Source organism: Vipera ursinii (assembly GCF_947247035.1).
Source record: "Vipera ursinii genome assembly, chromosome: 1".
NCBI classification, from domain to species: domain Eukaryota; kingdom Metazoa; phylum Chordata; class Lepidosauria; order Squamata; family Viperidae; genus Vipera; species Vipera ursinii.
This window is the reverse complement of record NC_139512.1, coordinates 119,997,270-120,012,960: the sequence shown is the minus strand read 5'-3', so window position 1 is coordinate 120,012,960 and position 15,691 is coordinate 119,997,270. Positions and strand designations below refer to the sequence as shown.

The 15,691-nt window shown below is 39.7% G+C and overlaps 1 protein-coding gene across 3 annotated transcripts in view; it reads right to left on the bottom strand.

Moving 5' to 3' along the window:
- Positions 1-15,691, bottom strand: part of PTPRN (protein tyrosine phosphatase receptor type N) — a 45,736-nt gene that overhangs the window by 17,650 nt on the left and 12,395 nt on the right. For 2 of the 3 annotated variants that reach the window (XM_083352453.1, XM_083352454.1), the window contains exons 2-11: positions 11,098-11,148; positions 9,530-9,643; positions 8,824-8,929; positions 6,874-7,057; positions 5,174-5,489; positions 4,959-5,051; positions 4,411-4,448; positions 3,343-3,668; positions 1,352-1,438; positions 347-426 (exon numbers count right to left, since the gene is read on the bottom strand). In XM_083352453.1, coding sequence (XP_083208579.1) covers positions 347-426; positions 1,352-1,438; positions 3,343-3,668; positions 4,411-4,448; positions 4,959-5,051; positions 5,174-5,489; positions 6,874-7,057; positions 8,824-8,929; positions 9,530-9,643; positions 11,098-11,148 — 1,395 coding nt within the window. The remainder of the gene's footprint in view (positions 1-346; positions 427-1,351; positions 1,439-3,342; positions 3,669-4,410; positions 4,449-4,958; positions 5,052-5,173; positions 5,490-6,873; positions 7,058-8,823; positions 8,930-9,529; positions 9,644-11,097; positions 11,149-15,691) is intronic. The other variant, XM_083352455.1, reaches the window with a different exon arrangement.

Genomic DNA, 15,691 nt, shown 5'->3' with positions numbered 1-15,691 from the left:
GACCCCAAAATCATCTTTCCAAACCAAATTGATTTTTACTGAAAAAAAGGAAAAAAAACGATCACCGTAACAAGCAAAATAAAGTAAAAGAGCCAAGCAAATCTTCTGATAGGCTGAACATACCTTCCGTGAAGGAGAGAACATTCTAAAATGATGTTTACAGTAATACGGACAATAAAAGTAATAGAAATAATAATGGTATGGCTCCACGTTCCAAAAAAGTATGCCAATACCAACTTTAGCATAGAAGGTATTCTGCACTTATTAAACTGGATATTTTAGTGTCCTGTTAAGGCTAGGACACAGAATTGGTATAATTGGGACTACTGATTTGCTCTCAACTTACCTGCCCTATTGGCGACATCATTCAGAGACAAATTTTGGTGGTTTTGACGGATGCGGAATGTGAGAGCTGGACCCAACACACTACATAAGGAGAGATTTGAATTTAGGATTTCTGCTTTCACTAACCACATCATTCAGTCAACAAGTGTGCTTTCGTTGACCATTCCTGTAGGATGTCTCTGTTATAGCTACCCATCACAATTCTTTACAATGCCCTTTATGTAAGGTTATCTTAGTTTTCTCTTCAGTCATGGTTCTGATAATGAACCATGGGACCCCAGAATGACATGGAGCCCACCAAGTGGTTCATATGATTGCTGTTGCCAGGGGGATGGGGGGTGTTGTTATTGGGGAGCTTTTGTATTATTTTTGCTTTGGGTTTTATCCTAATAAGCTGCCTGGAGTCACCAAGAGTGAATTGGGAGGCCATAAACATTTTCTTAGATAAATAAATGAAACTCAGAGGTTTACAGTTTTTACTAAATATGAAAGACCTCAAGTTGTGCTTTAAAGCCCAAAGTATGGTAGTTTAAAATCCAGAGCAAATACATAGTTGCTAAAAAAAGGTCCCTGCTCATATGCACAAGGGTTCATCATTTAAGAAAATAAGGAGTCCTGTTGAGATGTAACAAAGAAAAGACTTTGTGTTAGCCACCCAATAATGAGAACTCAATAGGATAGGAGATATAGGATAGGAGATATAATTCATTCCAAAGCAATATGGCGCCCTACAAGTATGTTGGGATAGCCAATTGGCTACAGATTCTGAAAGTTACAGTCCTAATGTATTGAAGAGCATTAAATTGGGGAAAGTTACCTCAAGAGTACAAGGAAGTCCTTGTAAACTGTTCATTATGAGAACTGCATCACACTCTGGCTAACTATGTCAGTGGTACTTCCTTTGATTGTTTCTCCTTAGATTCCTCCCTTTCCAGAACCACTGCAAATAACAGCACACTTCAGATTCTCCTGGACCTCTAGACCTCAACTAAGCTATATCACTTACCTAATATTGATGAAGCTGGCAGTCGATAAGTGAACACGTTCAGCCAGGGTCTCAAGGAGATGAATGCCATCAGCCAGGCTTAATGGCCTGCAGGTGGTAAAAATGCAGTATGTCAAGACTTAATGGAAAAGCATATAGAGGAGTGGGTTAATAAACAGCAGATAAATAATACCTTTAGGTAATTAATTTTAAGATGTGTGAACTTCAGCTCCCAAAATTCCCCAGCTGGATACCAGCTGAGAATGCAGGAAGTAAAGTCCACACATCTTAAAGTTACCGTGGTTGGGAATCCTTGCTGTGGGTGTTCCATCTTGGATATTAATCATCACCTGGCACATACCTGACATAGTCAAAGATCTTCTGCTGGTAAAAGTACCTCAACCATATCAGCCATTTGTTGGGGTTCATATCTGACTTATCCAAATACCACAATAAACAAAAGAAAAATCTGTATAGTTTGTGATAAGTGAATCAAACATAATAGGGTCACTCATTAACCTCTACAACCTTCAGTTTTATCACAGGATGTCCCAGTGTGTAGAGAGTAAAGAAGATAATCTTGCAGGAATTGTTACTGCGACAAAGGGGGCAGAAACACTATTTTAAGTCCAGAAAAATGAGACAACATTTGGAAGTGACTCAGACAAAGACCTCCCTAATTTACTGAAGGGGAGAAGGTACAATACAATCAGATTTGCAAGGGTCTGTTATCATAGCCCATCTCAGTCAAAGTAGACTTATCCATCGTATGGATTTGATTTTGTAGTCTGTCCTATCTACTGGGGCTGACATCTTGACTTCCAACACACCCGCCCTCCCCTTATTCCACCTTATACCACTCCTCTAATTTGCTTGAATTGTCCCACCTATGTTAATTATATGTATTCAGCATCACAATAACTGCAGTTATCACACTGAACCATACTTGATTTTAACCATGATTTGCTGGACAAGCTACAAATGATCAGAGTAAGTTTTTTTAGTAATTTTAATTAATCAAGACATGCTCATCCTACATTTGCTGTCTCTTCTTTTTCAATCTGTCTTCTTTGGAGATCTTTTTGAATTGGGTAAAGGTTTGAGTGGAACTAAAATGCCAGCCAAGAACAAGCCAGAAAACCCAACAAATCCCGTGCTCCCAAGTTATAGGTTATATTAATCCACAATTGCAATTAAAAACCCAATATGCACCCTGACTTTGCTACTGCAGCAGACTGCTTTATAACAAACCATAATTTATTCATTGATTCTCTTTTCCATGTCACACCAAGTGAAAAATAAATCAACCATAGTATGGCTGGACATACATGTATCCAACCACTGCGCAGATGCAAATGAGGGTAATTATTATAAGTATCACCCTATTATCTGCTGGAACTTATCAATGTATGGCTCAGGTTGCCCCAACCTTGTTCACTCCAGATAGATTCATTTTTAATTAGCCCCAGACAGCCTGCACTAGCAGCCAGCCTGGCATAGCCTAGCCTAGCATGGCTTTGGGGTGATGTAAGATGCACTTGTCTGATCCAAATCCATCTCACGCATGTATTAGTCAAGTGCATCCACACCTTGAATAAACCAAGCCTTACAGGTAGTCCTTGACTTATGGCCATAATGGAGTTGTAAAGCGGGTCATTCACATCACCAGTCTGATTTTACGACCTGTTTTGCAACAATTGTTCTGAAAAACCACAAGTAAATGCTAAGTTTGCAGCAAAAAGTGCAATAAAATATGGTCACGACTGCAGGATGCTGCAAACAGCTGTGAATGCAGGCCAGATGCCGAGAGCCCAAAATACAGACACGTGATCATGGGAGGGGGGGAGGAGGATACAATCATTGGAATTTCAGACCTGGGGAATCTTTTGTAATTTTGAATGGTCGCTAAGTGATAGGTCATAAGTTAAGGATCATCGATACAACTTGGCTCTCTGGATCCGCCCATTTATTTTGCCCCTCCCTCATTTCCCCAGACACTTCCTTTCTCTCACTTCTGGTCAGTGACAACGTAGCCATATTCCTCTGCCGCCAATGGTGTCTCCGGCTGCTCCCCATCCTTATTGAGCACACCTACTGCCACGCGACTCTTCTTCACCATCACCCCCTGCTCCTCAGGACTGCTGGTATCACCTTCCCCGGGGCTTAAGGGCCTCTGTGAGTCTGGGGGAGATGTTGTCATTGACATGGAGGCCCCAGCTGAGCCAAGAGTCTCCCTGTGTGCTTGAATTTGCCCCTCTGTGGGAATGACACTGACAGAGTCTTCTTGAGAAGGGACTGGCTCTGGCTCCTCCCTGTGTTGCATTTCTGCTTCTGTCACCTGAATAAAGATGGAAAGGTCACCCATCAGTGCTCAACACTTCAACCAACAACCCACAGCTATCTTGATAACTCCTGCTTATTACTATAGGCAGCCTTGTAAATTCCCTTCTCAAATTCTGCCTCAGGCTGCTGGTTCCATCCTAAAGATTGAATGTGTAATGATCTCTTTTCTTCCTCTTCGCAGGAGCCACCTATGTAAGAATTGGCTGGGGATGGTTGTTCTCTGATGGTACGGGCAAATTATAGTCTAAACGTGGCCCCAGAAAATCTCCAAAGTCCCTGCCCCAAGTGGACAGGGCCAAATTGTTTGGTCTTATTTCAGGGGGAGAGAATGAATCGGGGATTTAGATCAAAAATATGAAGTGAGCTCTTTGAACTCGCTCCACCCCCCCTACTAAACTGGGCAAGCCCCCCCACTCTGGCTATGTTCAGAAACAACTTCCATCACCCTCCACGTTTCCTGTGGCCTTTGGAGACTAACAACTCCTCCCCCAACTCACAAAAACAAAAATGACTCTGCCTCACGTACATGCAAGTAGCCCAGTTGTGTGCTATGGCAGAAGAAAAAAAACAACAACCACCAAGTGCAGCTTAGCGGAATCTACTTCTCATATCCAGAGGTTGGTTCAAGTACAGTGTATCTTCCAATGAGTAAGAGGTAAGCACATTTCAATGTTTTGGGACGAGACATTGTAGAAACCCAAAGATTTCAATATATATCAAGAAACTGGTGAACTTACCCGCTTGGACTCCAGAGCCTCTTGTTCAAGCCTACCAGCTAAGGAAAGAATTAAGAGAAGGAAAGTGCTTATTTTCTAAGATGAGGGGGAGAAAAAAAACCTTAAAGTTTAATGTGTTGATTTTCAAAGTAGTGAAGTAGAAGTTAACAATCTATAACTTTCTTCATGTTGTCAAAGTCCCATCAGCCCCAGCCAGCCTGGCCAATGGTCATGGCAGTCACAGTCCACCATTAGAGAGTTACTAGTTTCCTACCCTTGCACTTAAGGGAAGACATTCTGCGGAGGATCAAGCATGTTCTCTGATTGCCATGTCATAGGCTCCAGAGCTAAAATACCAACAGAGGAAAAACAGATTCTGGGGTGAAGCCAGCACACATTTAAGCCTGGATTGCATGAGCTAGCACAGGGACAGCACGGAATCTCCTCTCTTCAGTCCACAGAGTTCCTGTTTTACACCCAGACACAAGCTTTCCTTCAATCGCTCTCCTCCAGCTATAACCATCCCTCCTGCTGCCTCTTCTGTTCCAAGTCTTCATTCCTCCACTCACCATGTTTATTGGGACTCTGAAGGAACTGAATCATGTCCTGTGGTTTAATCCCATAGTTGGCAAATATTGCTGTAAGCCTCTGTACGAGTCTGTCTGTGGACAGAAAGGAGGGGATGGTGTTGCTTCTGCAGCCGAGTTATCATCAAGGCTTTCAAACCAAGATGAATAAGCTAAATGATTCTTAGAGGGCCAATGAAAAATAAGTAAAGTCTCACCTGGCTCTGTTGAGTGTGCTTGAGACTCTGCTCTGTTTTCAAGGTTGTTACCATTGTCCTGAAGAGGATAATCTATCTTGGAATCTTGCTTGTTCTCAGCCCTGTTTCTGGATTTACCTGTCTGTTCCTGGGTTAAGTAAAGTGCCCCCAGGTCTTGGAAAAGTTGGCTTCCATCCAGCCCCTGCTGTTCCCTATAGAAAGGAGCAGTGCTGGCGCTCATGAAGACCTTGGAAGGAGCAGCTTGGTCTAAGAAAATGGGAGACTTTGGGTTGTGACCACCAGAACTGCCCTGGAAGGTGCCATCTGGATAGCTGAACTGAAGTAGAAGTACACAGAAAGGCGATTTAGAAACAAATGAATCCAGTTGCCTTACACTGAGTCACAATACTAGACAATCTAGCTCATTGTTTGATTTGCAAGGGCTCTCCGGGTTTCTGATATGAAGCTTCCCCAGATTTTCTTGGAGGTAGCAGGAGCTATGCTGCCAAATTAAAGTTTTCTTCGCTGAATCTGAAGTCACCAACACACCATATTGGCACAACGCTGCTGCTCTATTCTTCCGCTAAAGTCTCCACTCTGGTTTTCTTCTAGAGATGGTGGTATACTGATTTAGCTTTGCAGGATATTGTTAAGCAAAGCCATCTGAGAAACGCTCTGGTTTTGCTCCCCTCCCCTTTTTCAACACTGCTGTGATGGGTAAATGAATTAAGACAGATAGCTAGACTTTAGCCATCTGTCAAAATCTGGTACTGAGACAGATGATCTATGAGATCACAGAGGCTGCCTGTTAAAACAGGAGAGCCTTCCCTGGGCAGCCCCTACAGCTGCAGGGTGGCCCAGGCTGTCACACTTCTCCTGCCTTCCTTGTCAGCCCTAGTTAGATGCAAATAGGGATAGGACCTGACACTGGTCCTTTCTCAGACAACAATCTTTCTCAGTTTACCTTGAGAATCCTAGGAACTGAAGTTGATTTATTGGAGTGTCATAGCTTAGTTACAGAGTGCCTTGCATTTATAGCCCCCATAATCAATTCCTTGTTACAAAGAGGGATCTCAGATAAGATGAGATAATCATAAGAGCCGTGGTGGCACAGTGGTTGAAATGCAGTATTATAGGCTAACTCTGCTCACATTGCCAGGAGTTTGATTCCCTCAATCCTGACCGGCTCAAGGTTGACTCGGCCTTCCATCCTTCTGAAGTCGGTAAAATGAGGACCCAGACTGTTGGGGGAGCGGTATGCTGCCTCTGTTAACCACTTAGACAGGGCTGTAAAGCACTGTGAAGCAGTATATAAGTCCAAGTGCTACATGTATTGCTATAAAGAACCATGAAATGGTCCAATCAGTAACTTGACTCTTTTGTTCCGGCGTTCTTCTGGGAAAGAGCTATTATTTAAATGGAACTATTTTTAAAAGGAAAACAAAGTGGGTGGGGAACCTATGACTGTCTAGATATTGTTCATTTCCAAATCTTATCAACCCCATCCAGCCTGATAATGTAATTATTGTGATTATGAGAATAATAGTCCAATAACATCTGGAGGGCCACAGATTTCCAAGCAATGGGAAATAAGCAAGTCCTATAGCAACATTGCCTAACTCTGTGCTCTCCAAGTGCATCGAATCCAATTCTTTCACAGCCAGTAAGCAGGCTGAGGCCATTCTCCTTGATGCTCAGTAGCTTTATTGAAATACACACACCTGGTAATGAGGATAAGAAGACAGGAACGCATTCTTGTGACTTAGCTCAGGCTGAGAGGCCAAAAGCAATTCCAGATACTTCTGCAGGAGTGCTGGGGGCAGAGGAGGCTGGTGAGCTCCCTGAGGGGAGGAAGGCTGAGATGACAAAGAGGGTCTCCTGGGAACTAGGTGATGAGCTGGCAACCTGTAAAGGGGACATTCCAGGGTAAAATGTCTGTCCACCCACCTACCCATCCATTAGCTGGCTTGTATGTCACTCCATTTGGGAAGATTCTGAGCAGTTTGTTGTGGTTAGAGGTAAACTGGGGATCAAAAGTTCCCTATTTCTAGTTCAACAAGGGGCAATTTCTGCATGGTAACTTACGGTCATACCCAAAGCCCTACTCTGCCAGTGTATCTTTCATATGATTATAGTTATAATAGGGCCTGAGGAGTCCTTCTAGCTAGAGGGCACAATTTAGTTCTGCTTTTTAAGTAGCCAACAAAACATCTTTGATGCAAGTGTGGGAATTTGAGCTGTGAAAAGCTTTGCATCTCCCTCACTGTAATACTGATTAGATTGTGATCCAGGCACCAGCAGTGCATACTGCAAACATCGGCTGTGACAAAAAGATTATTTTCTGGCAGGTGTGGAACTGGATCACAATAGGGAACAGCGTAGAAACTTCCCTTTCTTTCAATCAAATCCTCATCTTGGCAATTTATAACAAAAGCAAAAAAGCATGGCTTCCCATGGGAGATCCGCCCACCTCTGCATTGTGTGTCTTCTGGAAAAGTCTGGAGACAGAGCTTGATGCCACATACAGGTAGTCTCCAATTTACAACCACAACTGAGCCCAAAATTTCTGTTGCTAAGCAATGAAGTGAATTTTGCCCCATTTTATGACCTTTCTTGCCACAGTTGTTAAGTTAATCACTGCAATTGTTGGATTAGTAAAACATTTGTTAAGTCAATCTGGCTTCCTGCTTGTCAGATGGTTGCAAAATGTGATCACATGACCCCAGGACACTGCAACCTTCATAAATACATACTAGTGGCCCAGTGTCTGAATTCTGATCACATGACCACAGAGATGCTGCAGTGGTCATAACTGAAAAGCGGTCATCAATCAAATTTTTGCAGTGCCACTGTAAGTTCAAATGGTCACCAAGCGAATGGTTGTAAGTTGAGGACCACTGCATTTTGTTTAGGGTTTATCTGTCTCAGCTTCTACATTCATGGTATTTTCATGCCTTATTATCTGACAAGAGACTTTGACTGCAGCAGCATATAAATTTGATAAATAAATAAAAAGGAAAAAATGTGCACTAAGGCCTGATAATATATAAGGTGATTCACTTCTTGGATAACTAGAAAGAGCATAAAGAGGGTTCTTCCATTTTATAATCCTAGTTCATTCTATACTGTGGTTTGGTATGTTGTTTCTTTGTTCCATTTTTTAAAAATATTATATTCTCTCTCTCTTACCTCCAGTTGATATTTGATTCACATCTTGGTTGTCTTATTAGTACAATCCAGTATAACCCTGCCTTCGTTCAATAGTAAACTCTACTGACTTCAGTGGAACCTTCTCCCAATTAGGTATACAGCAGCTTATCCTAAACTGGTTGCCTTCAGCTGTGCAGACTTCAACTCCCAGAATCCCCCAGCCAGACCTGATAGCCATTGATGAGCATTCTAGGGTTTGAAGTCCAGGTATCTGAAGGGCAAATTAGTGAAGGAAAGATCTGGATTGATTCTTGGCTTGATAATTAATACACTGCAGCAGTTTTTCAAACTATCTTTGTGTATTGTTGTGCTTTACACTCTACGCATCATTCTGCTGAACAGGCAAGTGGCTGTACTAAAGAAGGTAAGGGAGAGAGTTTATTGTTGAGTACAACCTACAACTAAACCATAGATATTTGCTAAGAAATAGCGGTAGCTACATCTCAAACTATTCTTCCTACCTATCCTCGGCTGCAGAATTCCATGAAGAAGGAAGATAAAGCCTAGGGATGTGTTCCATCTCCTGGGCAATCACATTCTGTGTAAAGTCATCCTGCCATGATAAACCTGATATGGAAAATAGAAAGTTAAAATAAGTTAGTACATGGCTACAAAAACGGAATATTGACTCGAATGCTGAAACGATACATATCCTCTGATTCAGGAGCCAGCAGTCCAATAACCTTGAGATGTTTTGCATTATACTTCCTATCTCTTGCAGTTCTCCATGCAGGCCAAGAGTTTAAAAGTTCAAAACATCTGGGGGAAACTAAATTGTCTAACCCTACTCTAATCACTGAAGAAAGCTGAACTCTAGCTAGGGTAGATTCTAGCAGCTTGGAGTAAACATTTTAATCAGTGGCATACATTCATATGCAAGGTTTAATATAAGAGATATTTCCAAAAATTGGTAAGAGGCATAGTTTGAATATGTCTCTGTAGAAAATTGCAGTTCATAAAAGTTAATGCTTTTAATAACATTTGTAATTTTGGAAAGGTGCCAGAAGATTCCTCCTGGACCTTGTGTTATGAATCTGATACAGAGAAAAAATGTTTCTGACTTTAGTATTAAGGATGGAAGGAGGCACTCAAAATCTTGCCTGTTGCAGGGATAGCTCACTTCCCTATCCTATCCTTAGCTCTTCTCCTCTAACTGCTGATATTCACCTTGTGCCATAAGATGCCGTAGAATAGCTTGCAAACGCTGGAGCACTGATGCAGTGACTTGAAAGTAGGGCTGGTCTCGCAATGAACTTTCCTGGCACTGGCCAAATAAACCATCTGGAAAGATAACAAACTCACAGGATAGTTGTCTACATGTACCAGGAATGGCAGGGGTAGAGTGGGGAGAAGAAGAAAGGAAGCACCCAATAATACCAGGCATACTAGATATAATTTGCATGGTGGGTTGTATATGGATCTTCTCTGATGATCCACTAAAAACCAAAAGGGTCTGAACAAATTATACACTTCTTCAAGCTTTGAAGACCCGAGGCTTCAGACTTTTCCAGAAGTAAGCCCTCTTGCACTCATAGGGACAAGCATTTAGGTCAAGGTGCACAATGTGAATAATTAACAATGGAGGACTTCAGATTGAATTGTCACTCAAAAGAATGCTGTGATAAGTAGCCTAGCAATGTGGGGATCGCACAGATTCCCCGCTCCCAGTACATTGTGAAACAGGAAAAGGAAAATCATTATGTTTTCAACAGTTAAGCATGTACTCTTGGACTCCTCTTCATTTATTTACCCAGGGAGACTGATATTTCTATATAGCTGTAATATACAAATATGTATGTAAAATAATAATAACTGCCTATATACTCAGACGCTACCTTAACAGCTCTTAGGTCCTTGATTAGGACTTGAACTGTTAAGTTTTTACCAATCCCAGACTGTGAATCGAACTGAAGATTAAATCAATAATAATAATAATAATAATAATAATATTTATTATTATTATTAATTTTATTTGTATACTGCCCTTCTCCCGAAGGACTCAGGGCGGTGAACAGGGCAATACATATTAAAAAACAAGATACAAAAATTAAAAACGATTAAATAAAATGCCCATGAATAAGTTAAAACACATTAAAAAATAGGTTAAAACAGATTAATAAAACCCCACCCCATCCCATCAGGCCAGGCCAGCTTGTTCGAAAAGGTAGGTTTTGAGATCGCGCTGGAAGGAGCGGAGGTCAGGCGCCATCCGGAGCTTGACCGGAAGATGGTTCCATAAATCTGGCGCGCCCACAGAGAACACCCTCCCCCTGGGGGCCACCAGTCGACATTCTTTGACCGGTGGCACCCTGAGGAGGCCCTCTCTGTGGGAGCGTACTGGGCGGAGGGAAGTTGACGCCGGCCGCAGGTGCTCCCCAAGGTATTCCGGACCCATGCCATGTAGGGCTTTGTAGGTCAATAATAATAATAATAATAATAATAATAATAATAATAATAATAATAATAATAATAATAATAATAATAATATGATGCAATCTCAAGGGCAGATTTAATATCAAAGGCATCCATCAACACTTAAAGAAGTTGTCTCAATCAATGAGGGGGGAGACCAGACCTACTGTTGACTTCCTGTCTCCCTGAACAAAACGTGAATTCATAGGCTCAGGAAAGGCAGCTCACATCTTTCCCCAGCAACAGGAGTTACCTCCCCCCACACTATTTTAACACTTTTGATTGTCTCCTAGCCACAAACCCCCTGTGCTATATTAATTTACCTTGCACACAGACTTCCTGCTGAGAGCATAGCCTCCTGTCAAATAAGCAGCCTGCAGGAAAAAAACAACACAGAGAGATAGAAAGGAAAACAAAGATGAGAGATTTTCCTTAAAACATGGGATAGTAATTTAGAAATGGGGTTATCTCAGATGACTGCCATATACTCAGTAAAGGCTGAATTCAATTAAGCAAGTTAAACAAGTACCAATTCTAAGCATTAAAATTAATAGTAAGAATGTTTTTTTGCCTTGTTTTTGGCACCACTAGTAGCTTAGAGAATTCAGTGATGCAGCTTTCTGCAATAATGTGATAGAAGTAGACAGAAAATCTAGAATAAACCTAAAATTCCCCAATGTCTTCAAGAGTCCTCACACCAATCTAGTGTTTAATTTTTTTAAAATACCCACCATGGCAGCTAATCTGCCCATCCGTGTGCAGCCATGGTCTCTGAGTATCCACATGTTTTTTAAAATGTCAAAGGAGCTATTGGCCCTCCCAAAACAGGAACCCAAGATATAAGTTCTGAATAAATTGAACATAATTAAAAAAATTGTAAAAAAAAGTGCAAGCAATTCTTAAACCCTGGAAAGTCCTGGCTTGCTCATAAATAGATCATAGCACCATCTACCTTTGACAATCCCTAGGAAGGTTGTGATTCCACGAAAGCTAGCAAAGGTTACTGTACCCTTACTTGAACTAATTAAGATCACAGAACACATATGAGCCTCAACAATACTTTTCAATTCCACTGTAAAAACCCTTGAGAAGTTACCCAGTGAGAAGAGTGAGTTTCAAGCTGTTCTATCCACTTCACATTGAAGTACCTGAAAGGCATTCACTGAGGGATAGACAAAAATATGCTTTCTGCAAAATCTCATCAATCATTCAGAAAAAGAATATAAATTCACCTTAATGTTTACTGCAAACTAAGCACCAAACACTGCAGAAACTTGACAGACAAAGCAAGCTGAAGAAATTGACTGCCACTCTCATTTGATGGAAATAATTTTTAATGGGGGAATAATGAGACAGAATAAATAAATGTCAACATATGCTCTCTTACATTTAGTTTTTTTATATCCATTTGATTTCTTGTCCATACTATACAAAGGCAATGTATCTATCAACCCACATAGGGTTGAGGCGCATCTAGTTAGTCATGTATATTATTAGTATAATAAACAACTGACTTTTTTAAAAAAAGGAACCATTACTAATTCGTATAAATGTCTTTTGAGATTTAAAATAGAAAAAGAACAAGTTAAAGAATAAATGATGAAACAGGTTAAGAATATTGGTTATAATATACAGATGGATCGATAGAAAAGTGTGTTTAAAAAGACTGAATTTCACATTGCGTTTTAAAATTTAAGAGAAAATGTCTATGAAATGATGTTCCACTGGTATATGATACCAGAGATATTACGTAACTTTTAGATTCTAAGATGTATAAAGAACGTATAATTCTGGTCATTGTTGGAAATATGAAAAGCACGAAGGGATATTTTACCATTCATGGCAGACTTGCAAAAGACTGGAAAAATATTGATTGCTAATACGTATGATGAGGCTATTTGAGTAGAATTCACATCTTAATAGAGAAGATTCTCAAAGTGAATATAAAGATGAAACCAGAAATTTTTCTTCTGCGTTTAATGGAAAAAGACTTGGAAAAAATTTGGAACTTTGATGTTATAAATGTTGACGGCAGCAAGATTACTTTACGCACAAAAATTGAAAGACACTTTGATTCCTACAATGGATGAATGGTTGCAAAAGTTGATGAAGTTAGTAGAGATGGCCAAATTGACTGCTTTGATCAAAGAAAAAAATACAATTTTGTTTCTACTTGGAAACTGCTTCTGGACTTTGTGTTTGAGATGGGGGAAAAATGAAACGTTGATTTGGGGTTTTACTGATTAATAGGTTTTCTGTTGTAGAAATGGCTAGCTTATATTATTATGTAAAAGTAAAAAGCTGAGGGTTGATGTTACTATCTTATTCTATTGTACCAAAGGGAGTTGGAAGGTAAAATCTTTTTAGTGCCCCACACTTTTCCCTTTCGTTTTTCTTCCCCTATTTTCCTACTATTTTCTTTTATATTTTTGTATTATATATTATAAACTAATAAATAAATAAGCAAATACATATGATGAGGCAAAGAATTTAAGTAACATTCTGATGAAACCAGATTATTTTTCTATTAGGATTTATGAGTAGCCAATTATAAAAGACGTATGAAAGATTGGTTTTATACATGGTAACTGCAGAGGAGCTACTGTATATGCAAAGGTAGAAAAATACAGTAATATAATAATAACCCACTATGGAGGATTGGACTGTGAAGATGACAGAATAAGCAGAAATGGAAAAAGATTGATCAGAGATGAAACAATAAACATTTTCTTAAAATACTGATAATCCTTTAGTGACTTTTTGCTCAAATTATTTTTAAAAATAATTTGAAAAAACTGACATGATGATTTCAGAATTTGGTGATTGAAAAGGGTTGAATAGAGGAAGAAGTGAACTATATGATATAGTCTTGATTGGGAAGGAACAACAATCAGTAGGGTCTGTGGTAGGGAAGATCAGAAGTTGCTTCTTTAAACATTTCTTCTCATTTTCTTCTCTCATCTACTGCACTTATTTTTTCTTAAGTTCATTTCTATTTTTTTCAATGTTTACCTTCTATGTTTTTTAAAAAAATCTAATATAATAGAAATAAACAGCAAATAATTGCTTGTTATTAATTTAAGAAATGTATCATCAGTCCAAATATTCTTTTTCTTGTTACTGGAAACAGCTCCATACAACCCTTAAAAAACCCCTCCTTATTCAAAGGGAGAATTAAACATGCAGAGAATGGAATGTCAGGATGGAAGCATATGAAGTAGCATATTAAAAATGATAGATACTTAGAAACTTAAGTTCAGTTTTTGAGTTTTAAGTAATTTTAAAGGAATGATTAGCACAGTATCTATCTATAGTTTCTAATAAGGTATTGAATTACAAGATGAGTCAACACACACTTGGCAATCAGAAACCAAAACAACTTTGCTTTCAAGCTTAAGAAGATGGATAAGTAAGAACTATTCAGGTTTTGCCTTCCTGGCATTATCCTGTTATTAAACCTGGATAACAATATTAATCAGTTTTAGTAAACAGATTTCTAAAAATTGCCTCAATCATGAATAGAGAGATCAGACAGAATACAACTTGGCTTGGTACTTGACATATTACACAGTAATCGAAACGCCAAAACGTCATTTTCCCTTCCCTAATAGCATACAAATCACATCCCATCAAAAGGAACTTGATCCTAACCACCAGTGAACTGCAGTGTCAGAGCAAGTAACCAGAAACAACAGCTTAGTTCTGTGTTTTGGGTTTATTACATGCTCCCTAAACATAAGAATCTGATCTATTAACTGTTAAGGCAATTTGGCACTAAATAAGAGTCAATGGACTTCAAGGAGGGCCGGACAAGTCTCTTTATGGGAATTGAGCTACTCCAAATTGATGATGTGTTTGACCCCACCCTCAGGCCTGGTCATCTCCTACAGAGTGGATTATAACTCTGTTCATTATAAATACTCCTAATTGGTTTGGATTTTAATTGAAAAGGTTGTGCTGGCTCTCAAATGTGAAATTTAAACCATTTTCCCCCCAAACTGGGATCTATCCAGATGTGTCTGGCTTTCAATTTTAGAAGTTTAGAGGGACATATAGTGGGGAGATATAATTATGGAGAAGAATGTTTATGAATCCAGCAAATTACATATGGAAACTGGATCACTTTTAATCCATTAGACATCTGAGGGAAGAGAAATTAGCCTCTCTGTACTTTACTTTCAAAGATTTCCAACTCAGGAGTCCAAAGCAATCAGCCAAATACAAATGTAACACTGGCTCCTTGTGAGTTAGCTGTCCCAAAGCAGCCCCAAAGTGTTCTGACTTGGTGGTAGTGGGGAGTATATCCATTTAAAATCAGTGTTTTTCAAACATGGCAACTTGTTGGGGGAACAGCCAGTTTTTTAAGGGCAGCTTGTATGAGGCCAGACTAGGGGCCATACAAACCTCTGGAAAGATGCTGTTCTAGAAGATGGGTGCACCCTAACACAGCCCACTCATATCAAGTGACCGTATGTGAAGTGTTAGTACCGCTTTATAATGTTTCCGTAAGACCACACTTTGAATACGGCATCCAGTTTTGTAGAGGCTTTTCAGAAGAGTTTGGACAGCCATTTGCCTGAAATGGTACAGGGATAGCCTGCCTCAGCAGGGGGTTGGACTAGAAGACTTCCAAAGTTTCTTTCAACTCTGTTATTCTGTTATACCATTTCCAGTCTATCATAAAAGCAGCTTTCCATTGGGAGTATCATACAAACTCAGGAAAAAGATGCATCTATTGCATGAGCGAGCCAGGGAAATTTCTGCTTTTGTCTGCTAAAATATTCTTAAAATATATTGAATTAAAATTCCCAGAAGCTTCAACCAGTTTAGTCAATAATTACTAAAGCTGAAGCCCAAAAGATTTGGGTGGCACCACCAATGACAATAAAAGATGGGGGGAAAGAAACAAACTCTCCT